Here is a 20,012-nt window from a genome sequence, read left to right as displayed (position 1 = left end):
TTGAAAAAACAAAGGTTGGGATACATCGATTTAGAGGTTAGTTTTGTTCAAAATCAGCCGGTGCCATAATGCTAACTCTTCTTACAAAGCTATAGGAAGAAATAAAACTTGTTTCAAGATAGAAAAATTCTACTGACCCCTCTTCGTAGGGCTTAGGCATAGGGTGAAAAAATATCAAGACGTGGGATGAAAGTCTAGGCTTATATTAGCTCGTTTAAATACGTGAAGTGTAACTGTTCTATCTTCCAATCTGTACAAAACATCTCTATAGTGACCCCACCATTTCGTCAGCTTTGTAGATGACATATATCAATGAATTGTCCCCGATTTTAAATATTTCTTTTCTAATGGATAGTTCTGTGCTCATATAAAATTATACTTTCTCCTCTTTTATTCAATCTATTTCTGTTCCTTGGGATAGCATCTCTCGCTCTGTCTTCCCCAAAGATAACTTTCAGTGGCTTAAAAACACATCAATAGATTCCTTTTTTTTTTCTTAACATCTCGCCGATGTACGACCCTAAAGTGCTATAGGTCTTGCGACCTACCCACCCACATACGTGTGTGTGTAACTTTGGGAATAATCCTTATCCTTCGGTTATACAAGCCAATGAAAATATCCTTACATGCTACCTAACGTGCAACCACGTACTTCTTTGCCATCTTTATTCTCTCACTAAAGAAGGTTATTATTATTATTTTTTTTTGGTCCAATATTTTCGATATAAGAAATGTAAAGGCAATGATAATTATGCTTATGATTCCTTCATTTCAGCCATTACTGTAACTCTAGAAAAATGCATACGAATATCGATTTATCAATAATTATTTCATATTAATCTTAGGGTAATTAATCTAGCCATTAATATTAATCAGTGTCGATTAAAATGGAGTCAAAAATCATTTGAGGAGAAATCGTTCAGGGAATGCGAACCATAGCGGGGAATTTAGTGTGGGCTACCCGCGGATGCGATGGGAAACTCGTGCAGCAGGCAATGCAGCATTCGATGTCAATAACATTAGTTACAAAGCATTTGGGATTAAAACAAAATGGAAAGTCGTGTGATCACCATGATGAGATTCATTCCTTACTGAATATTAGATAAAAATGGATATGTTTTCAAACTATTTCGATTCCGGGTGTGTTTCTTAGCGAGGATATTTTTATAAATTGGGAAATTCGATAGTCCAAAATCCAAAGATAAACACCAGTAACAGCTTTGTAACTTTACGTGCTTGCAAAGGAACGTATACACGCATTCATCATCTGTTTTTGTTTTAAATTCAATCATTATTTGCATATTTAAATGGGTCTGTAGGGTCTGGTTTTAGTAAAAGTCCTCGTCTACAGTATAAAATAAAAAAATTTGCAGAACAAAGAAAATATCATCCTGGTATGATTTCTCAATCGTACTATTCAACTACTTCTGGTTAAAGTGTGCTATGCTAACCGACTGTTAAATAGAAATGTCTAGATTTTCTTTGCTTAAATAAAAAAAATAATATAGCATTTCACTTATATTCATCATTTGGCACACATTTATGGACGTTGAGATCTCATCCTTCCAGATTATAAACTGGATAGCGTAGTTTTAAATCGAGGATATCAAACACTGTCCATGATTCTCTGAGGCAATCATCGTTAATATTACTATGAAATACAGTTTTTTTTCTTCATTTTTTAGTATAAAAGAAATATATAACACTTTATTACAAGTGTGGTCCCTGACGAAGCTCTGGTTTACTTAATTTTCCAAGTAAGATAAGTTTGTTCTGATGCACATATTTTTAAAGTCGCAAAATTATTATTTTTTATATATTTAGGGCTATCGTCAGTTAACACCACTTGTTTGAATTAAAAGAAGCATATGTTTTAATATCGTTATTTTTATTTTTAAATACCATGAATATTCCATTCTTTGATTTATTAAAAATGACAAACATTATACATTATGTACAGAAAAAAACAAGCATGCAGCTGAACAAATACAGTTACTATAAGTTGGATAAAAGCACTCTACCTGGGGGCACATTTTGCACTGGTACTTCCGGCCCGTACCGTTGGTGGCAGCACCAGCGGGAGTGCCTGGGGCACTAAGATTTGGAGCTTTGACTGCGGCATTAATAGGCTGGGGTACTACTAGCATAGAACTACTGGAGCTTGGGGTGGACACAGGGGGGCTACTGCTGCTACTATTGCTGTTGGCTCTGTTAGTGTGACTACCATAGATGCTGTGCATCTGGGAGGAGTCCAGACCGCTCGCGCGGGCCTCCTCCAAACTGCTCCCGGGGCCTGTAAAGAGAAGATGAGAGAATCACTGGTCCGTAACATGGATCGATAATTAGATGCTTATACAAAGCATGGGCTTTGTAGTCCGTAGTGGACAGACTGCACGCGGATGCGGTTAAGAATGAAGAGGATGGGAGATTAGAGGGACATTGCAAAGCTTCAAATATTTTGAGTGATTCAACGGAAGTTTCCAAGCAGCAGAAAGTTTTCGACTAAATGTGGTTTACGTGTGGCATAACAATTGTAGTTGACGATAGGCATAGCTTATTTAGATAGTAATATACAGAAACGTCTTTAGATTTTTCCCCAACCACCCTGACTTCAAAGAAACCCAACTAAATAACCCTTTAAGAGAGAAAATTGTGGAAATGGACACACCATTAATTCATTACAAAGAACGCTCCACCTTATGAACTCGTATTTCTTATACAAGACATCGTTTGTATTTCGTTTCGTTCAGAGTCTGCACTTCCACAGGTTGCATTGCTTAGACGAGTTCAACTATATCTGGACCAAATTTGGATTGTTGGTAATTCTTATGCCTTAAGGTTCTCAAGCAATACCATATTAGCAGCAATAGGAGTGCTTAGAATTATTAAAATAATTTGAGTTGAATAGCCATTGATTTTTATAAGTTAAAAGACGTCTTCACTTCTCTATGCCACATACGTCACTATTCTGCTGCCTGAAAAAACAGATAAAAATAATCAAGTATTTGTTAAACAATATAAAAATCAAATGCTTGCATTCAAAACATAGAATGATAATTAAATATTGTTTTAGATATGAAATACAATAGAATAAATCTTTTTCTTATATCAATACAATATTGTTACATGTAAATCAAACTATTTCTCAAAATTTGTGTACAGGTGAATGAATTATTAATAAAAAAAATAAACGGTTATTTTGGTATAAGACCAAACTCTCATACGCTACTTGTAAGGTCACCTCCAGTGCCATTTTTAGACTATAGAGTTCACTCACTCACTTTGCCTCTCTGTCTCTCTAAGATGCCTTTGTCTCCCATCGCTGGAAGATCAAGGATGAGAGTGGAAATTGCCACAAGCACTGTCAGAGCTTTTTTAGCATGTTTAGGGAAGTCAGTAAGTGTGTAAATAGACATTAATTGCATCCACGAACTTGACTGAGTTTCAGCTCACTATCTCGTGGAAACACGTGATCATTTGGAAGGTCATGTACTTTATGAACTGGCTAATCAATCCCGAATGGCAATTCAGTTTTTTTTTTCTCTTTTAAGACATACACATTGGAATAATAAATGAACATTTTCATGTTCATTTATTATTCCATTTTTAATTTCTGCATTCTATCTGAGTAATATAAGAATCACTTAACAGCTGGTTTGTTTAGTACCGCGCTTTAAGTGTAGGAAATGGTACGATTCGTTGTACCCAACCTGCACACTTCCTTCTTTCTATTTGTGTCTTGTTATGTACATAAGATATCAGTTTTCTTTGATTTCATCGAACTTTGTGCTACCTTTTTTTATGCATTTATATCAATATCATATTTCAATTCTCTTCTTCCTCTTCTCTTTTTTTAGCTATCGCTATTAGAAGTTCAATTTTTATGAGTGCAGATGTTGAGGTTCAGTGCGTAAGTCTCCAATAACACACCTCCTAAAGTAATACGAAGACTGTAACCTTTGTCCGGAATTAAAAAAGAAAAAAAAAGCGCCAAGTAGTTGCAACTGTTTCTTGGAATGAATACCATCGTTTACCACAAGTTTAAACATGATCGCTGTACACAATCAATTGGTTTGTGACGTCATTATTTCAAATCTTGATCTATTTCAGCCATCCACTTACAGAAACTTAATGAAAAAATTTAAAAAACATGTAAATGTTATGAATTTGTGCTCAATAATTTACATCATACTACAATAGATAATCACTTTTTTGCTGGGGTGAATACAAGGGGAGGGACTACGGATTTTAAGGGAACATTACTATCGCAGAGACTAGACGAACTCTACGTTCATACATCAAAATGTTGTCCGTGCTTGTCTTTGTTTTCTCATTTTAAATATGACTTACCTTGAACCCTCTTAGCTGACCTTGAAGATCGAGTTGCACGCAAAGGAATGTGATGTCCATTGTGTATGACACCGTAGATCAAAACGACGGAAGACAAATGCACAGTTTCACAGCGTAGAATGACTTTTTTTTTTCTTTTTTTGCAAGGACAGCACGTGTCAACAGTCATTTTTAAACCACGTGGTTCCAAGTTAAGAAGTTGGCGTGGGTCAAAATAATCAGAAAAGATTAGTGACTGCTGTTATCAAATTACATCCGTAATCCAACACTATTATATTTCTTTTCTTCACACACTCCAATCAAAGCCACTCATTGATATTCACCGAGTGAGTTGCTCTGCTATTTATCTTTAATTTCTTCACCAAATGAAGAAATCAGGGATAAACAGCGACTATATAACATGCATAATTCACAGACGGGTAGTTCAGTAATGACAAATAAACCAAAATATCTGTATTTTGCAAACTTTTAAACAGCAAAAATGTGTTCTAATTCAAGATCTCAACATAGTCTTTAGTAAGAAGAACAATTCAAACCCGATCCTGATTCAAGAATTAGAATACGGGGTTTCTAGGGTTACGTTACTACACTGATGAAACGTGTGCTTAATTTACTTGTCAAAACTTTCCAAATACATGTGAAATAATCTGAATGATGGGTTCTGACATATAAGGAGAGGGTTTTTTTTTTCAAGAAAATTGCCGAAGATAAAAAAAACATGTCCATCAAGAGATTACGTAATGAGCAATAAGGGATTCTTACCCCTCATCATTACATAAATTGGTCCCAGTATACAATAATAGTGAAACTTACCCTAACACCGTGCTTGAAAGGCCATCTGGTGACGATAGAAGAAAACCATTGTTGGGATGTCAACTCCTTAAGGTATGCAGCTAATAACACGGCCACGAAAAGTCGGGCCTAATCTATCTTCTACATTTCCCGTCTCAGAACCGCCCGATGTACGGTGGGCTAGTACTGTCTCAAGTGCCAGTAATGAGCCCCTTTCTGTCCGAAATTACACGTTGCTGGCCAAGACTCGGTCACTCACTCACGTGCCCTTTAAAAATACATCAGACGGCAATTTTAAACCCATAAATCATTGGGAAATGGTGAAAGCGAGATACACCTTTCGCCAGGCGAAACGTCACCGCTGTTCCGGCTGGAAGTTCGGTGGTAATCACGAAGAGGTAAACCTACTTACACTTCCTTTCCCCACCACTCGGGGATGGGGAGGGGGGGTTCACGGATAAATCTGGACTTTGAGGGGATTTTAATTAATGTCGTACTATACGGAGAAGTTTTCTCCCCCACCGTAAGTCCGTTTTGGGAAGGCCAACCGATCTTTTAACATTTTTTAAAGCGGTTCGTGAGTGGTGGAAGGGATGGCTGCTTACAAGTCTGCCATTTACTAATATAGAAGTGCCTCAGAGTTCGTATGTGATCATGACCTGGATATTTTAATGAGAATGAAGATGCCCATCGCATATCGTCATATGTGAGATCCAGGTCATGATCACATACGAAATCTGAGGTAATTCTATATTAGTATACTGAAAATGGCAGACTTGTAAGCAGCCATCCCTTCCACTACTCACAAACCGCTTTAAAAAATGTTAAAAAGATCGGTTGGCCTTCCCAAAATTTTTAAGGATCAAGAATCCTTAAAAATCTGCGAGGTATTTGAAGATCAGCTGATATCCAGTATCATTTTCAATGCTTGTCGGTTTTGTATGCGAATGATATGTAAGCCAATACAAATTTTAATTATTGTTTGTTAGTTTTTTCTCATAACGTCTACAACATGGAGCAATCAACTGCCAGCATTGGAAAGCCATGACCATAGACGGTCCGCAGCTATCTCAAGAATGGCTCAACACAAGGGAACAGTTAGTCCATCATTACTTAGAATAGAAATGTTTTAATTCAACAAAGTCTTTTCCTCTCTCGCTTCTTCACTCTCTCTCTCTCTCTCTCTCATTTCAACATATTTTCTTTGGTAAACGTAGCCAACCAATAAGACAAACATGAAAATGAAATTAAGTTCCTCTGTAAAAACACTCGGGGCACCAAAAATTTGACGAACGACAGATAGAGAGAGAGAGAAATTCGAGTAAAGAATCTTCATTGAATAGGGTCACCAGAGAATAGAGATGCCTAATAAGATGGCATACAGAAAAGTACATTGGGGCTCTTTTAAGGCTTATTTCCTTTAGGCAAACGAATGAAAGACAAATATGTCCTCGCTCTGAGTCTGCATGTTTGTCAAAACATCATAATTACCAGCGTTCCCCTCAGGTGAGCTCTCACCTCTCACACGCACATAGAAGATGCAGTTCTAGTGAAAATAGTTTTCATCCCCCTTGCCAGTTGCCCCACCCATAAAAAGCCTCGCGCGGCGAGAAGCATCAATCAACCTGAGGCCACGCGAACCTTACCTAAGGAATATAAACAATGAAGAGCAAATTAAAGCATGGCTGACTTTGCGTTTCCAAACAGCAGCTGGGTTAATAGTTAAGTGCGACATGGAAACATAGGCGGGGAAAAAAAGGAAACGAAGGAGAGATAGAGGAGGAGGATGAGCACGCTGTCTCAAGAGAAATAGGAGACATTCTAAGCGATCAGACCGGGAAAAAAAGAAACGAAAGTAGAGGTTTAAAACAGAAAGCAACATGGAATGCACTCGCTTCCAGAAAAATGGACGAAAATCCAGTTCCAACCCCGTTTCTCCTAAAAAAATTGACACTTTACATTGTCGGATAACCAACGCATTTTAGGTCTAAACAATACAATTAAACTTGGAAGCAAAACAGAGAACAAAAAGGAAAAAGATCGAGGATTCTATTCAAAGTATTCCAGTGATGTAACTTAGCGATCTTGTTCTAGTTGGCCGAGTGATCAGCGCATCCGCTCTGCAACCAACAATCTGTGGGTTGGAATTCTGTTGGCTTGAATCCTGATGGTCTTTAGATGAGCTTCATTGGTGGGTGTGAGCCCACTGCTTTGGTTATTGGAGTTCTGAAGTGACTTGAAACAGTTCCGTGTTTGGTCTCTAGACTAGCGTTTCGAGACCATGTAAAAAATAAATAAAAAACGTATTAATTGAAAAAATCCTTAGCCCACCCATGGGATGAATGTACTGTAGGTGTACAATCTTTCTTGGGCGGAGACAAAGAGTTTAATTTGTTTTTTTGATGAATTGTACGAAGTGTCTACTCCATAGGAGTTTAAAATCTACCGATTGATTTGGACTCGATAGTAACATACGGATGGACAGATCGTACATTAAAAACGTAGTTTGAGTCCAATTAGATTGTAAAAATGTTTTTATAGAAAGAATAACAATAAAAAATCACGTAATTGTTGATCAAGATTCCCTTCTCAAAAGTGAATACCCATCTCTGACAAGTCGTATGTCATGATTTAACTAACTTGGTTCATCTGACAGAAAAAAAAAATCAATTTTATAAAGTGTGATAGTTCAGTTGCCCGGATAAGCAAGTAAGAAATCTTGTAGCGTAGGCCAAGATTATTCTGACGATAACCTGTTTTGGTCACGTCTCAAGACAGAAAAGTACAACGTGTAAAACTTTAATCTTAATGTCACGCTCCCTCTCTCTCTCTATTGCGAGGGTATCGTTGCGCATGCGTGCCTTGTGTCCAAGCGGAACGGTCCATCGTCCTGCATCAAGCTCATATCCTAATCTCGGCACCCATCCTCTCCTCCCAGCAATCTATGCAGGCGATGTGCCATCAGGACTAATTGCACGAGCTACACAGATGTGGTTAATTATACACGAGGAGCAGAGAACTGCGGCAGTGATGGCTCTGGACCACTTCGTGAGGGGGGGGGGTGGAAAGATAGAAGAGTGGGGGGGGGTAGGAAGAAGAACGGGAGTTAAAGACGGAGACACAGAAGTTCCCTGCGATGCATCCTCGAAAGAGAAATATTCGTGTTGTTGTCGGTGCCGAGGTAAATGATGGAGGAAGTCAGGACGACAGATGCGGAATGTGTAAGAGGAAGCTGAGACCAAGCAAAGGGAAAATTCTCCGTGACAGACCGAGGAGATTCTTCATCCCCTTTAGTTGTTTTTTCTTCGACTGGATTTCGGGATGCGTAGAATAATTAAATTTTCTACTTTTCGTTCTTTCTTCTATGTCTTGTTTTTTGTTGTTCTTATTTTCTGGTTCCGCGTTAACTGCCAGATTTACGATTCATCACTGATTTGTAGTCATCCCCCCCCTCCCTTTGATCAAAGAGTCTCTGGTTTCATCTTTCTCTCTTTATTATTTTCAACTGGCTTTTTTATACGTATGGTTCATGGCTTCTGAACTTAGTTTTTGCTCATCGGTGAAAATTTCTCCCATTTTTCGTAAGGGATGAATGATAGTGGACTCTCCTTAGAGTCCACATGTAAGGGATGAATGATAGTGGACTCTCTTTATGCAGAAAGATTAGTGCAGGGTGATTGTGGTGGTCTGTTTACGCCCCGAGGAACTAAGACTCTGAGGTTAGTGTATTATGTCTGTACCAGAAGAACAAACCACGTTTGTTCTTCAATTTTTTGGTTTGGACGCAGCACAACAATCCTTCACCTGCATAAAAGACCAGCTAACTTGCCTTCAGCTGGGAAAAACCCTTATAAAGATTTCTGACGTCCTAAAATATATTCCAAACCAGTTCTTTCCAACTGGAATAACACGGTTGATCTTCCAAGTACGCTACAGAGGTACCTATCTAAGATAAATACAATGGATTGTCATTGTGTAATTATTATTAGCTTACAAATGAGTTCTTTGCAAGATACTCTCATCAGAAACACACTCTCAGCAGTTTGTTTTTAAGTATTAAGTGGGTAGAATGACTAGTCAGCCATAGTATTTGGTTTGAAGTGCGATGTGCCTGAATCTGAAATGGACGAAGCGCTACCTACATAAAATATTCGTTTGTTTTTTATTATTTTTTGCACATGATAGGAGAGTCCGGTTATCACAATTGTCATGAGAAGTATTTTAAGTTATATCATTGGCAGGAAGACATTGAACGAGGAGCTCAGAGCCGACTGTGTGTGTGTGTGTGTGTGTGTGTGTGTGTGTGTGTGTGTGTGTGTGTGTGTGTGTGTGTGTGTGTGTGTGTGTGTGTGTGTGTTGAGTTAAAATTTATGTTTTCTAATAAATGTATTAACATAGTTGACTACATATATAACAAACCAGTTAAGAAAGGAATGATAGAACGCTTTTCAAAAAATATTTTTTCAGCGTTATAAAAAGCATTTAAAACAGTTGAAGTTCTCGACGATAAACATCACAGTAACGGGAGAAATTTTAAATGTAGTTCTATCCTATTTGGCATTTTTGAATACGAAACAGGAAGTGACTCAAGGACAACCACTTCTACTGGGAAGCTATGAACTAACAACAATCGTAGCCACATGCAAATGATATTTTTTATGAGCAAGTTCAAAAAGACATTTATTACTTGATAGATAGAATAAATACACTATTACATTAATCACAAAGCTATCAATTCAATGTTTTTTACAGCCTTTATTTCCCCTTAACTGAACAGTAAACTTGCGTAAGGAAAAATTTTTATGCAACTCATGCAAAATAGGATAGGGGAAAAAAATTATATTTTCTTCGTTGAAATTGCGTTGTAAGGCCGGTTATTCCTGTTTTTATTTTTTTTATAGCGAAAGCTTGATCAAAAAAAAAGAAAAGGAAAAACGAACGTAGGCTGCTACAAGCACACCAGAGTCGTGTGGTGTGTGGTTAGTTAACAGCTGAAGATAAAAATGCAGTCGGAGAATGAATATTTTGTTGGATTCGACGAATTCCCACAAATGCTACAGATCCCATAGGTGTACTGAATGCGCGTGACTTACACCGTAAAACATGTGGATACAAATGAAAAAAAAAAAGAGAACACAAAGCACTATTCTACCTTCCCTTTTGTAGTCTACACGCGTGGAACATCCCGGTTGGACACTTGTATAAACAAACCTTTTAAATTGGTGTTAACAGACTAATCCATACGTCATTATTCACTGACGATACCATTAAAATCTACATGATAAGAGTCACGATCACCATGCTACTATGGTACGTACATCTACTATCTAGCGTATTGCACACCAACACATACAGTATATAATTCTAGTAGTTGGGAAGAAGCTCCTGCGTAGCACAGTCGTGGCAACATTAGTCTGACATTACATTAACTCTTCGGCCTCAAAGACCTGGGTTTCCCCCTTCTAAGACGTAAGGAATATTATAAAGATCCCATCACAGAGAGGAAGGATTTTGAAGCATTTAACCTCGCTTTTTTTAACCCCCTCCAAGAAAACAGACAATGCTGTTAGAGAACACAATTACCAGATCTAATATATATTGGTTCATAGGTCGAGGAGCCTCATAGTCAGTCGATATAGACGAACCCTTTGGTTGGAAATATCTGGGTTCTAGTTCTAGGATGTGACGAAATTTATCAGGGCTTTACAAGTGAAGCTGAGAGTTTTCCCATGAAAACAGACACACACACCTGCAGATATACAATACTTATTTTTAAAGGGATGTAGCAGAGAATGGCAAGCATACAGCATTAAATTGCCTAGAACCCATCTATTGACGGACGAGAATGGGTGGAGTTTTCGTATCTCTGGCTGCAATTTCCAATCCAACTCGAGAAAATGTGCAATATTGTATCTCATCATAGCGAGATGCTATCGTTTTTTTTTGTTTTTTTTTTAATAATGTCCTCCAGTAATTGTGTACATCTTTGTACACATAACGTCGTGTTCCAAGATGTACACAAAGTACACATAAAGATGTACACATCATATGACTTGTTTTAGTTGGTTAGTTAATATTGCTATCAAAACGTGTTGTGATTTGTGATACATACTTATACAAATCAATTCTATTGGTTTGTATAAGTATGTAATAACACAAATAGTTTTTTTATAATGAAATCTTTAAAAAAAAAGCTAAAAACCATCCCTAGACTTTTTCTAACAAAGCTCCAGCGTGATCAACGCTAACAGCCAATGATGCAGCATTTATAACGACCTGCTGTGACTCACCCTTTTGATCAACTTAATTCACACGATTCTTTTTTTTTTTTTTTTTATCATCGACTCCATGTAAGCAGCTGCAAGCTATTTGTTATGCCAGGAGGCTCAAGAGCTTCCCCCTGTAAACAACAGTTTACCTCACGCACGGTCCGTATTACAACAGCTGTTCGCACTCATTATTTATCAGATGCTTCAGATAGTTGCAAATTGATTTACAAAAAATTGTAATAAAAATAAAGGTTTCGGGATTTTAAGAGACAGAGCATGTGAGTTGGCTGAAACTTTTTGTAGTCTGTCTGAACTCGCCACAATATATTTAACCAAATAAACAGCATGTGTGTGTGTGCGCGCACTTACAGTTGAATTGTTGATATAAAAAATAAAAACCTTTGCCTGAGTAATAGCAAAGAGCCACGTATTAGATGATGCAGTGTATTTAGTTTCCAGTAGTATATAAAACTCAATCGCACTGTGAAGTCGAGTGAAAATGGAGTTACCAGAATAATGTATGTCTCGAGATGGCACCGTATTTGTTAGCAAAGTATATAATAAACTAATCTGTAATAATAAAGAGTTAAAAGGTTTAACAGTTTAAATGTCGTATACAGGATACTTTATGTACTGAAGTTGATATCTATGGACAGGTCATCTGTAACTTTAAGAACTGTGAAGCCGATGATGGAACAGTTGGTCAAAAGCATTCGTTAGGTCAAGGAACTTAAGAGATTTCATGATACGTATGAAATCTCTTTTGTCCATAAAGAGACCGAAATGTATGTCGAGGTTTGTTCGTATGAAGCATTTTGACGAAGTGTGTGTGATCGTTGGAGGAACACCACAGAAGATTAGTAACCACCCACGCCTTTCCTCCCTAACATCTTTGTTTGGAGTAATTTAAAGTGAGAAGAATGTAGCCTTGTTGAAGTATTAAATTCACTTTTGCGTCAACTGAATGATAAATGGAAATTGGTTAAACCCTCAACTTACAAACTCAATGTTCTGGGTGGACAGACTGCTCTAATAAACGCTCTCCTTTTTTTTAAATCTTTTTGCTATAGTTTGGTGTGCGACTGAGAGACAGAGAGAGAAAAAAAAAATACGCAGTTTAATCTCAGACTCAGCATGCTGCTAGAACAGGTAAATTACTGGTGTCTCAAAACAAAGTGAGAGATGTTCGCCAGCCTATTTTTCACGTGGCTTAGCTGAGCTGCGCGCGCCGATTTGCACATTAATACCGTCTGGATTTTATCCAATTAACGAATCTTCAGAAAGGATTCCAGGGCCAGATTAAAATCTTTTATTCAGTAATTAGCAAAGATGTACGTATTTTAATTTGCATTGCTAAAACGTGATCACCAGCTTTGGCTACTCCCATGGGAGATGTACAGAACAATAACAGCCACCGTAGGTAGACACAGTGAGGGGATACCAAACTAAAAACTTTATTAATTTCTTAAAGAAATGTTTTGGTTCGTTAAGCCGTTCGCCTTTCTCACAAATCTACAGACAATAGAAAGGCTCTTTACCATGAACCGTTAGCTTCTAGAGAAAGATAAAAAAAAAAAAACAGGAGGAAAAAAAGAGAAAGAGGCTGGTGCCATTTTCTTAGCGCTTACAGGGCAAATTCTTTTCTGTTTTCACAGTACAACAGGTCAACTGAAATGAGCTAACACACACAAGGAAGTCGCTCGAGTTGGCAGGTTGCCAAATGCAGTAAGCACTCGAATAGCTAAGTTACTATTTGCAAACAGTAAATCTCATTGGATAATCGTATTGAAGGCCTGGAGGCTAGGAGAAACAATTACATCCTAGACATTACATAATTAACCACCTGTTCTACTATATGTTCCACCACTCCTTGTTCTTCATCCTCTCTGGAGGACTGGTGGCTATAGGGATGTTGACCCATGCCAAGCCGGTGGACCTCTCTGTATCCACAGAGGCTAGGAAATACCACAGCTTCTGTATCACTTCGATACACGCGAATAAGTCAAGTCTAGAAGCAACGGAAATTTCTATGCGTTTCTTTAATACTCGACTTATATTACATTAAAATTAAGTTGACATCAAAGGGGTGGTCTGTTCTAAGAAGAGTTCACAACTTCTTTAAGTTGTCTAGAACATGTCAGCAGCAAAAAAAAAAAAAAAACACAATAAGAAATGAAAGAAGGTAGTTTGACACAATCCGGTTTATTCTTGAGGTTTGTCTAGTTATTATTTCATCATCCTAAAACTATGTTGTTTCCTTAAAGGCATACTTTTATAGATTCAACAGGTTTTTCTCTTTTAAACAAAACAGATGCACATAAATCGGATTACTGATTGCTTTTATGTATTCAGACAAGGTCACGTGAAACCTTGCACTATCTTACAAACATTCGGAATCAACGTGTGATGAGTTTAACCTTCGTGTTAGTGTAGTTGCTGAGAGCACATGGACAGAACATCTCTGTTTGGGAGAAAGGTGGAATTAGCTCTAGAAATAAGAGGTGTCGGAAACATTCTGAAGTATATAATGATGACAGTGGCCTTGCAGAAATATACTCTCACGGATGGTACTAGAAGGGGACATGCAGAGACTATAAGGAAGAGCAACTGGGAGACACACAGACAAAAACATAAGGTAGACTTTAGCGTGCCTTATAAATGTAATGGATTCAAATGACAGTAAAATGTCTAGCCAGGAGACATCATTACGTCCAGATCGTGATACTATTGTGGACAAATAAAACTTGTCCAGCCCATTGCGTGGGGAATAGAGATGTCACAACCGTTCACGATCGTTTGGATAGTTCTATTGCGTGTACGAGAGTGCTTGCCTCTTCAGCACTTTCGCTATTCGGTGACCTTGAATTTGTACAAATATACATTACTGTGACAAGAACGACCTGTCCTAGTCGTCTCGACAGGGGCAAGGAATCAGACGGCAATAATACTGATCGTGTATTCGAAGGTGGTACCGACATGCTACTGATTATTTAAATAGCATAGAGAGAAAGAGAAGGAAGAAATACACGCACGGCGTATACGTGTTTAAGAATGAGTTAGGCTACTAAGTCTCTGGTACTCGCATCGACACGTTTTTTATTCTTTTAAATTAGTGTTCTTTTTTTGTTAATCTACTGCTATCACACAAACACCGAATCATTCTCTATTAAATCGTGGACATTTGTTGAAAAAACTGACTTCTGCAGATAAGTTGTTGCCCGAGCGTGGTTCGAATCCCGACATGAAAACCTTAAGTCGCTTGAAACGTAGAAATATCATGGGACCTACCCGTAGTACAGGCGACAAAAAAAACTTTGGAGAGTGAAAACCACGTTGAAATTGTAACCAAACTAAGCGAAGACCTTATATGAAACAAATTAGTTCAAAAAAATCTATTACTGCTCTTCCAAGTTATTTATTTCATAGCAAGTTTAGCTAGTCTCCATATTCTTAATACGATGAATCAAAATGCAATTAAAAATAAAGTCCCCTGACATTAAGTTTTTTACGTTCATTTTATTTGATACTATTACCCAGACAGGAAAAAAAACATTTACATTTGAATGTTCTTTTAAATGGAATGTATTTTCTAATTTGCTATCGAATAAAAAACCAATAAGTTTAGTTTAAGACCCACAGGAATTTACAGTTTATCTCAACCATATTAAGCTATAAACAGATTTGTTTCGGTCCGTAGTCGCATATTAATTATTTCAAGTGGTAGTTTTGTGATACCAGGATTCAGTTAAACTACCGTGGTTGTAAAGGAGTGAAATAACTACCCGATAGTAGCAGTAGATCCCTTAGTTCCCAGCAGAAATGTGACTACATAAAGATCTCCAAGGGATTTTGAAGTTATTTTGAAGGTTATCTCATCCATCAACCAATGAGATTATAATGACAAACACAATCAGAATTGCGCATGCGTGACTGATGGCAAATTAACTCTGTTTTATGAGAAATACTAGATGAACGTACAAGATAAATACATAACGCAATGAACAACAAAAATACGCCAATAACTTCGCAGATTCCAAGGTTTCTAAATTTGCATGATGAGTTTCAGAATATCTGCAATATTCACAAGTACTGATGGCGCAGTTAGGTTTAGTTCTTTTACATGAACATCCCATTTCAGTAAGCAGATAGGCGACTTCATCTGGATAAAATGGAGAAAGAATTCGCGGAATTTTAGTGGATATCCGAATAAATAAAAAGACGCGATGGGGGAGGAAAAATGAACTGACGCCAAATCGAAGCAACAGTAAAATCTCCTCGCTCTACAGATCAAGACAATACACGTGTCTTCGTTGTTCTTTTATGACTTTTTATGTTTTTTTAAGACGTTAAATAAAAGAATGTGAACGGAACGACATTACGTGAAGAATTAATAACCGAGATAATTTTTTCTTTTTTGTTTATTGAGATAATTAGAAGAATCGTCATCAGAAATTCCTCCACGCATTCTCTGAAGCATTTCAAATGCGCACTTTTGAAATTCGACAAAGTGAATGCTTTGTACAACTTTAATCCGGAAATAATCTGCCTAAATTCCAATGGGTGGGTGTTTAAAAATTCTACAAGCACAGAGATTAAGATATTTATCCGGAAATACTGTTCCCAACCAACATTTAAAATACCTGTTTTGAAGATGAGCGAAATATTTTCCTCTTTCGCAATACACGTCTCGTAAAAGCGGAGTTTTCTAGACGACCTTGTGTGATTTTTGACCTAGAAAATCATCATGCAAATTTCACGACAATAGAACATCATTTTCCCGCATCTCTTTACCTCTCTCACTCTCGCTCCATAAACGCATCCTATTTAAAAATTAGCCATGCATAGAAAGAAGATATCACGCATCAGCTGTTCGAATTCACCAGACTGCAAACCACTCGGAGAGAGTACAAGTCGAGTTACGTACCCAAGCAGTAGCAACCACCATTTGTATTATTTCTGAATTACTGTATTTATTATTCATGATTTTTCCAACGTGCTTACTAAAGCAATTGCCTTTGTCCTTAACTAACAAAGCGCCGTCGACATCAACTTATCCTTTCTCGAGCAAATGGCACAGTTAGACCCACTTGGAATCGTTTGTTTTTTTTCTTCAGTTGCATATCCGACTTTTTTAACATTTGAAGGCTGCTATGTTTTTCTTGGACAGTGTGTAATCGTTCGCGCTTTATAAACACAGATATTCTCAGATGCAAGTCACAGATACGATAGCACAGAAGCAGAGCCAAAACTGTTCTCATATTACATAAGGATTATTACACTTCTCCATGGTTCTCTAATAACATCATCCTATGTGTCCGGACTAGATGATTCTTACCACATCCTACACAGGCAATAGTTCACAGACATTTGTATGAATCTATCTATCTATCGATGACAGTTTAGTACAGGGCTTCCCAAACAGTGTTCCGAGAGAAGTTCTCCCAGAATTTGTCATTTTAGTTTTCTAAGCGTTTTTCATGAATAAATATTTTATAGTGGAAATATTCTGAGGAGAATAATATTCATGAATATGTCGAAAAACCCAGAACGCCTAATAACATTCCCTTTCAACATTTGGGAAAGGGAATACCTCTGTTTATGACCGATCATAAAAATTACTGCAAGCCAATTACAACAATGGGCGATTTTAATTTTAAAAGATTTTAATTTGGGAATTTAAATAAAAGTAATTATTAATTAATAACAAAAATCAGCTAAATTAATTATTAGTTAATACATTGCAAAATAACCAAGGTGTTCCGTGAAAATTTCAGGATTTGTGAAGTGTTTCGTATGAAACACTTCATCCACACGATCTAACAGAAGCCAAATTTCAAAAGCCTGTCCATGGATAAACAAACCACATTCTCATTTCGATGTTTGTCTTATTAATGTACTCTCATACCTTTGGTAACCTTAGATCTCCAATCAAGATGCCATTTCTCTTTCTGTCTTAATTCTCTTCTGTAGGTTTTCATAGACGCTACTCCACCAAACTGGCCACCATCATTCTTTCATTTTATACTCCACATTTTGAGCTTCAAACTCACTGAACCAGTTTCACTTTGTGTCTTTGATGAGGCTGATACATGGCACTACTATGCTGTAGGTTTTAGCGATCTCTTGTATACGCGGAGGGGAATTGATACACGACAAATACTGTCAAACCAGTACTCTAAAAAAGCAACAACAGTCTCACAAGTTTAACAAAAAATTGTTAATATTTAGAACGTTACTATAATTTCTTAAACACTAAACAAATTAGTGGTTAAAGCAATTGAATAATGGAATATCTAAAGTTATTTAACTGTCATCTTATTAGAACAGTTAAATAACTTTAGATATTCCATCATTGGGTTGCTTTAACCACTACTTTGTTTACTGGTTACATTACAATGTTTGGTATGCTGCCCGCATTTATACCACTTCGAACAAGTTATTCAATGTCAACTAGTTTTTTTAATTGTATTTTATTTTTGCATTCCAAGCGACATCCTTATGCAAAGTAGGCTGATGATGCAATAAATGTAATACTAGAGTGATGCTAGCGAAGAATATATTCAGCCAGTTCATACGAAACACAAACATAGAATACTTCTCACAATAACATCTATTTTAATGTCTTACTGTCATAACAAATCGATCCTGTTCCAAGAGTGGACACAAAAAAGACTAACTACGGGATGGTTTAATTCTTAAAATCTCCCAAAATTGTATTTTGGTTTGCTTACAACATAAATTCAACCAATAGAATGTCGGTATCTCAGAATTTCAAAAAATATATCCTAAGGAACGGCACTTACTGTGGTTGCAATGCGAGTACGTCTTTTGATATTCTACTATTTTTTTCTAATACTGTTTGACAATTTTATTATTCCAATATTAATCAACTTGTAGCTAATAAGTTACCGTGAGCATCCTGATGTTTATTGGCCTGTATAATTGCAAAAGTTAGAGGGTTATGAGGCTTGTTTAGACTAGTGCTAGAAATTCTTTCCTACTTCAGGACTTCGATATGGCAGAATATCTGTTTCCCTTTTTATATAATTACAGTAACGATAAGGGCAGAAAATAATATTGACCCTTTACGAATAGGGTATGTACATGCACGTAAAATTGTGTAGCAATATTACAATCCTTTTACACACAAAGTTTTATTTATTTTTATATTCACAGGTCGCATGCGAAATAGAAACAACATCCAATACAAGTTGGAGCAAACAGGAAGTTTGAGGGGGGAAAAAGAAGGGCAAACACCTGCGCATGCGTGGGTCCCAAGGACTTTTGGGACGTTTCCCTCAGGAGGAGTGCAACCAGTGTCACGAGCGTCCTACAAATGAAGAAAACTCGAAGGGGAGGGGCCATTTAAATCTATATAATAAAGAACGGTGACAAGGGAGAAAAAAAAATCTTATGGTGTTGCAGATGTCTATTGGGTGTCGCACTAAACGAGGGCGTGATCTAGCCGGGAAAGACGAAGAATGGAGGGTCGATCCAAATCTATAACCAATCCACGGAAGTAAGTGGACAAAAGAGGAAATAACTGAAAGAGAGGTAAAGGCTTACGGAGTTCAGGGGGGGCGCGGAAAGGGCGGAGAACTGAAAGTAAATGTAGGGCATGGGGGTTGTGTTATTGTTGATGTTAATTGGAACCACGGACAAAGCGAGTAAAACTATAAGAGCAGCTTATTGGTTTGTGGCCATTCTGTCTTTATCGAGGGATGAAAAACCCCTAGTTTCACAGAGGAAAAATCCCTCCCACTTTTGTATGAAAAAACATGGAGAGAATACAGTTGTGATTAATATGTTAGAAGAATTGGGTAAAAGAATTATGTAGGTGGGGGAAAAAGAACTAAACAGACTTAATATATTGCCTTACTAACACCAACTTTTTGTGCTAAACGTGGACCAATTCTAAGCCAGTTTGTTGGACGAAAAAGTCCCTGTTATATATCAGAAGAAAAACTGGGTCACCTTCGCCCTTCAGTTAGAACAGGGCTGTTAAGAAGTACTGTACATGTATCCAAACCACCTTAAGCAGTTTGGTTTAGTCAAGCAGAGATTTCGGCCATTTTTCTTTTGCTTAACAAAAGAATGTGTTCCTTAAATCCCCATTATTCTTATTCAAAGAAGAGTGAAAGATGCAAGAAAAATGCATATTTTTTGATTTACAAAAATTCCCATTTGAATTTTTGTAAATAAAGATATTCCCTATGGGAATACCTTTATCTAAATAACAATGGGATATGGATGGTACTTGTAATTTTTTCTAACATCAGTGGAGATGGCTTCATGATGAAATATATAAAAAAAAAAACTGTATGAAATAGTTTTATCGAGGTCATCTGGAATAGACACAAACCTTACTCAAGAAAAAAAATCCAGAGATTTTATTCATCGACACCTATAATTATTACTGGTTTGACTCCAGTTTAACATTATAAATATATTTCGATGTTGTTGGCGTAAGCTGAGTTCATATTCCATAGTGGAGGAGGGGAGGTAATCTACCCTAAGTCCGTCTTTCCACAAGACAATGTTCTACTGAACTTAATATAGAAGCCAAATATTCACCAACCAAGTTTCTGGTTTATTTTTTGG

General features: G+C 37.1%; 1 protein-coding gene across 1 annotated transcript in view; it reads right to left on the bottom strand.

Moving 5' to 3' along the window:
• Positions 1 to 20,012, bottom strand: part of LOC150105317 (uncharacterized) — a 512,354-nt gene that overhangs the window by 453,101 nt on the left and 39,241 nt on the right. The window contains exon 3 of the mRNA XM_090393928.1: positions 2,022 to 2,293. Within this exon, the coding sequence (XP_090250054.1) occupies positions 2,022 to 2,293 (272 nt within the window). The remainder of the gene's footprint in view (positions 1 to 2,021; positions 2,294 to 20,012) is intronic.

The sequence above is a fragment of the Typopeltis vanoorti genome, chromosome 6 (assembly GCF_054136105.1).
Source record: "Typopeltis vanoorti isolate ZY-2024b chromosome 6, IOZ_Tvanoo_1.0, whole genome shotgun sequence".
In the NCBI taxonomy this organism is placed as follows: domain Eukaryota; kingdom Metazoa; phylum Arthropoda; class Arachnida; order Uropygi; family Thelyphonidae; genus Typopeltis; species Typopeltis vanoorti.
This window is presented reverse-complemented; position numbering and strand designations above follow the sequence as displayed.